Source organism: Theobroma cacao, chromosome 1 (assembly GCF_053813885.1).
Source record: "Theobroma cacao isolate CCN51 chromosome 1, ASM5381388v1, whole genome shotgun sequence".
Taxonomy (NCBI): Eukaryota; Viridiplantae; Streptophyta; class Magnoliopsida; order Malvales; family Malvaceae; genus Theobroma; species Theobroma cacao.
The window spans coordinates 33,075,966-33,081,965 of record NC_142639.1 but is presented as its reverse complement, the minus strand read 5'-3'; the positions used below and the strand labels follow the sequence as shown (position 1 = coordinate 33,081,965).

General features: G+C 33.6%; 1 protein-coding gene across 2 annotated transcripts; it reads right to left on the bottom strand.

Annotated features, from left to right (window-relative positions):
- Positions 1-2,767: 2,767 nt before the first annotated feature.
- On the bottom strand, positions 2,768-5,307 carry LOC18613179 (LOB domain-containing protein 29-like). Of its 2 annotated transcripts, XM_088810040.1 has the most exons (3): positions 4,977-5,307; positions 4,391-4,860; positions 2,768-3,032 (listed from the first exon to the last, which is right to left on the bottom strand). In XM_088810040.1, exons 1-2 carry the CDS (start codon positions 5,253-5,255, stop codon positions 4,435-4,437), a joined length of 705 nt encoding a protein of 234 aa, XP_088666166.1. In that variant the 5' UTR covers positions 5,256-5,307; the 3' UTR covers positions 2,768-3,032; positions 4,391-4,434. The 2 variants fall into 2 exon arrangements, with proteins under 2 accessions (XP_088666166.1, XP_017973502.1); XM_018118013.2 differs by lacking the exon at positions 2,768-3,032 and having other exon boundaries at positions 4,030-4,860.
- Positions 5,308-6,000: the final 693 nt, after the last annotated feature.

The window sequence follows — 6,000 nt, the reverse complement described above, 5'->3', positions numbered from 1 at the left end:
TAAAAAATAAAAAGCATGTAAGAGAATAAATAATTTGAGCAATCAGGCTACACATTGGGGGATTAATCAAATGTCAAGCTCTTCGAGCCCATTACCCTGCCATAAAAATCTTTACCATTAATTAATTAATCAAACCCAGTCAAGCGGCAGTAGTCACTTTCATACTTTTGTCTATTCTTGCGTTAGAAAAAAAAAAAAAAAAAACCAAGAATATTAAGGTCTAGAATGCATTTGTTGGACTCCATTACTCGCACTAAGAAAAAGTTAAATTATTCCAAAGACTGAATAATTAAATTGGAGGTGAGTGATGATTAGTTGAATGTGAGCTCAAGGAAGTGGAAAAAGCTGTCACATTAAAGAAACACAAGGAAAAACACAACTTTAGTACGAAACAATATAAATTATTACATATAAAATATGCTTAAAAGAGTTGAAAAGATACAAAGAGAGTATGGTCTGTTTCTTTGACAGAGTCTAATTCTTAAAGGACAGGAACCCCATGTTATAAATATTTAAGTGGCAAAGTTAGAACCGTGACAAACACTTCCAACTCCAATCTTTGTCAAAAGTGTGTAGATTATTAAGGTATGGTCAAGGATGTATAATGAGGATTTAGAAATTTAATTTTTATTCACATGACATGGGACTGTTGATGACGTGTTTATTTAATACTAGAGATAAACACGAATGATTGTCTTATATGGGGATTAAACAATTCGAAACAAAACACAAAAAACGAAAGGAACGGTTTGGAGTTTGGAGTTTGGACTCAGCATAAGAAAAGCAACGAGGGTCACATACACGTCTTCTTGGAGTTATGAATCTATTTTCAAACTCAAATTTTGACTACTAAATTTGCACACACACACACGTGGGCGTAATCATAACCGTTGATTGTGGGGTCCAGTAATGGATGATATCAGTTGGAGAGTTTTGTCTTTACAAGCAGCTCCATATAATCATGCTTCCTTGTAGATAGTATATGATCATGTTGTGAACAATTAATAAACTTGGATCGGATAATGAAAGAAAGTTGACCATCCAGCCTCTGACTTATATTAGAGGTGAAATAAGCACTAGGCATCCAATCATCAGGATTCAGGAGGTGTAGAGCTGTTTTTAAATTCATTTCAGATAAATTACGAGTTCATAGCTTGAGACAATCACAAGGTTGCTAAGACCAATTTAGAGTCTGTTTCGTAGCAAAACCAGATTAATTAATAGTTTTAAGCCATTTAGAAACGGCCCAATCTTTAATTACCTAGTTATAATTTTAGTTGGGCCTGCTGCAGTTCTTGTGAGATGGGGGAAAAGAAACCCAAAAGTAATATGGAGATCAATCATATTTGTACTGGATGTCATGTGCAAGCTTTTGGAAATCATAAAATATATATATATATATATATATATATATATATAATAAGGTACAAGATTACTTGATAAAGTATATTGATGTGTTAATATGTGCAGCAATGCTTTACCCTCGTGTAAATGTGCATTTTTTTTATTTTTTTTGTATTATACAATTGTAAATGAAACACTAATAGAAGGAATAGATTTTATTTTTTAAGTAAAATAGTAATCATTCACTTAGAATATGTAGTAGCTTTTCCAAATAACATTAACCCATGTTTTTGAATACTTCATTATGATTTCTAAGGTAATATATACAAAAAAGTAATGCAATATTAAAATTTAATAATATCCGTAATGATTATATATTTCTATTTTAAAGTGTTTTTAATTATAATTTTTTGAAATTAAAAATTCATATACGTTGATGTCTCATGCATTGCACAAGATCAAAGTTAGTTAATATATAGTTTTCTAGCGTTTTTGGGCAATGCAATTCCTAAAATTGCTTTTTTTTTTTTAATTACATAATGCGCTTGATGCATTTGCAATTTTTAAAGAAATTTCAACTATATATACAAATCGGGTTTGACTAATAAATTAAAATTAAAAGTTGGTATCCCTTCAAATTTCAATAAATTTGGTTTCTGTTCCAGTATAAATAGAAGGCATATTGGCATTGTCAAATTTGGTGTTATGAGCTCAAAAACATACGGACTCAAGGGGTGGTGCAGGCATGATAAAATAGATAAATTGCCAGTGTTTTGTACATACCCTCAACAAAGCCTTTCGAGCTACTTGAAAGGCCAGGTCATTAATTAATTAATTGTAGTGACATTTTTTGTTAATGTATCTACTTCTCTTGGCTTGTAGAAACCTGATTGAATACCTAATCAGTACCACTCTTGTTTCCGCGGTGTTAGCCAATTCAAACAATATTGCAAAAGAAAGAGGAGGAAATCAATCCAAGAAATGGCAAACACTCCTTTCCTTTGTGATCATGTGGCAACAAGAGAGTTGAACCTTGTATTAAAAGGGTAACAATATAAATTATTGATCCTGAGTCACTACAATGCTTCTTCAACAACATATATGAATGGTGTCTACAATTAGATCATTTAAGAAGAAAAAATAAATATATAAAATGACATCAGCATCTTGATGAACACTGAATTCTATCAATGAAAATCTACACAAAAATATGATATAGGCCCCGGTCATGCTTTCCAAAAATGGAAAATATTAAAACAAAAGGATATATATATACATATATATATATGATCTGCTAATAATTATGATGTTGTTGTTTAGTGTATGGTGAGCAAGAAAACAAGTGGTCAGGTCTACTTCGTTCAAGATTTGCAATTCAAATGCAGTATAATACTCTAGCCATTTTATCATATATTTCATCATAATCAAAATTTTGGTAAACATCAGACTTGCACTGACTGATCATATCTCTGATTTTGGCCAAATGCTTTCCTGATAAGTAATATGGAAATAAGGACTTTACAGTGCATTTAGCAAGAGACTTCCTAAATGATTTGACAACCGAAATTTGTCTTCATATTCCTTCACCCTTCAACTCAAACACTGCTTTCTGGTAGAATGCGAATTACTTTCTTTGCATTCTCCCCAACAAGGGACACTATACTCACCAAAAATGTCAGTATGGCAACCTGCAAGTTTAAGTAATTCCATGAAGTAATTAATAAGCTTAGATATTTTTCACACTTCTACCTTCTCTCTTCATCCTGCTATAATGATAGAAAGGAAATTTCAAGTAAACTATAGTAGAAGAAGAATCAGATAAATTGCACTCATTGCTTAATTTATTCCATATGACAAGTCAAAAAAATCTGCTTTGCCCTGAAAAATGCATTTGCAAACAATATAAATATTGTAAATCCACACAGAAAGGTTAAGATATGGAGTAAACAACCTCACGTATAACAACGCTAATATTATTGGTCATGAGTCATAAGTAAGATTTAAAGCATTAGTTAAGAGATTCAGATAATATAGCATATGCACCAGAAGCTATAATCATCATTCTTTTTTTTTTTTTTTTTGGGAGGGGGGGAACAATGTGAGTTCAGATTGTGAAATGTTTCCTAAGAATCACCAAATCAAATATTGGGAAAAGCAGGGAATTAAGAATTGAAAGTGAAACAACCTGGGGTGGAGACCAAAGTTAGGTTCCATTAATAATCTAAAATTTCTCTTGGGATCATAATCGGGAGTATTTTAATGAAAATGAGGTATTTCGTTATGCTTATTCTCCTAACACAAATACAATTTCAGACCTTCTAATCTTTGATAAAATTTGTTGTCTCTTGAGCTCTATAGTACTATTCTTGAAAGGGAAAAGGGAGTTTTAATTTCCTTGATACTAGAATCAAGCTGCAAAAATTCCAAGTTATATGACAGTATACACGAGGTAATAAACAAGTCAAGTTGCACCGTTCAGTCTATAGCTTCAACAAAAGAAATAGCCCTTTTATTTGACCCCCAAAAAAAAAAAAAAGAAATACCTATATCTCTGCACCTCAGTGATTTTCTTGCAAATAAACAGAGTAAATAATTAAACTTAAGCTAAATGATAAACATTTTAACGTGTAGGATACTTAGATCAAATGCTTTAATCTTGAATCAAATCCATTAAATAGACCAATTGGTAAATTGTTCTGAACCAACAAATAAGAAGGTTCATAAAGGACAAGTGTGTAAAAAGGATCTAGGTAACTGTAATTTATTAGGTCAAAAATTGAGGCCCTTACTAGGTCATTAAACAAGGTAAATTAGCTCAAACAAAACCAGAATTTCTCCAGTTCTGTAAGAGAGAGAAATACACTATAATTCTATCAATATCCAAGGTTGCACTAGATTATGGAAAACAATAGTAGGGTAGATTTTAGGGTTTCCGATTGTATGAACATTTCCTAGGGTTCCTAGCTTTTATTTATAGCAACAAAAGTGCATGTTTTCAAGATATGCAACATCAATTCAAAACTGGAAGGTCGAATGTCGTCTTCACCGGTTTATAAATCTCTTTTGCTGAGTACTCTTGATCCCCTCATCTCATGATTGTTGAGCATAGCCGAAGGCCATTGATTGAAGATCATCGACATCCTGGAATGTCCATTGTCTGTTGTTTGTTTGCATGTCAAAGGAAGACATTGAATGAGGAGTCTCCCCGAAAGTAGTTGTGGTAAATGAGGCATCTTCTCCTGATGAGATGACTGAATTTTCATAATTCCCTAAAGAGGTTGGATCCAAAAACCCAGTCTCACAGTACGAATTTGCGTTGGGATGATTGGAGAGGTTGGGATTAAATTGTGGTGCCATGCTTGGATTATCTGGGTGAAACCAACTTTGAACATCTTGGAGGTGAGAAGGAATCTTTCCATAGTATTTGCCATTAGGGTTTTCACTAACAGAGCCATTAAGAATGCTCTGAGCTGCTTGTTCCTTAAGGGAAGCAAGTTGTGCCTGTAGATTGACAACCTGTAGAATTTGAAACCAAGAAAGCAATGGTAGATTGATATCAGATCTCTATCTAAACGCAAATTAGGGTTTCAAATCATCGATTTACTTAAACAAGGTCAAAGGGGTCACAAAACCTGCTGTTGAAGAGCAAAGATATGTGAAACACAGCCATAAATGGGGTCTTGAAGCCTAGCTTGAGCTTCATAAGAGATTGTGACCGCAGCTTCACAGCGGTCACTGACAGGGAGGTGAGCAAGCAGCTTTGAGACATTGCTTGCACCAAAAACCTTGTGGATGGCTGCAAAATGGGTTGCACCTTGTTCATGGCAGAAATAAGGTGCGAAAACACAGCCTCTAACACATTTTCTTCTCAAGAACTTGCAGGCACCACAAGGGGAACCAGAACCTGTCATCTTTTTTTTTGTTTTGTTTGGGAGGGGTATTTTAGTGGTTTATTTTCCTTCTGTTCTTAGAGAGAACTTTAAGCAAGCATTACCACCAGGGGCTTATAAACACCAGAGGAAGAGGGAGGTGGATCATTTAATAATCAATTCTTTATTACATTTGGTCCCCTTATTGGGCTACATATATTTTTATTTTTCCTTTTAAAACCCCTCTTGCGCCCCTTTCATCCAATTTTTATACCCTCAAATGAGATTCCATTTCGTATCCTTATACGACAAAAGAGCTAGCATAAACCAAAGCCATTTTGTTTTGCAATTGATGATCGGATTTATTACTAGTTATTTTATGGTTTTGTTTGGTTCTTCTCTGATAACTGCAAGTGCTTTTGTTGGGTGTACCCTGATCACCTATGAGTGAAAGAAGATTTAAGCATTCCAGGGTAATTAACAGGTTAAAAAAGCAATTAATTAAAGGGGAAAACATACAGTTTAAAGCACTTGCCATTAATTGTTTTCCCTGAGTGATTTCAATTTGTTTCCTTTGTAATATAACAACAGGCGGAGAATTACCGTAGACGAACTTGTCAAGTAATTTAATTTGTTTGTTTTTGCGTCTTGACTTTTCCTTTCAGCTATATGGTGTTTTAAGTTTAACTGGGAGACACATTGTAGGAGCAGCTCAGATTAATTGTCGTGTATATAAAGATAGAGCTGGCAATGGGTCAGATGCGATTAAATTGAGCATTGAGATAAA

Excerpts from the sequence above, each read along its gene's own strand:
- LOC18613179 (XM_088810040.1), bottom strand. The coding sequence starts at position 5,255 with ATGACAGGTTCTGGTTCCCCTTGTGGTGCCTGCAAGTTCTTGAGAAGA. Across the intron at positions 4,861-4,976 it reads TCTTTGCTCTTCAACAGCAG|GTTGTCAATCTACAGGCACA; the intron begins GTTTTGTGACCC and ends CAAATTCTACAG.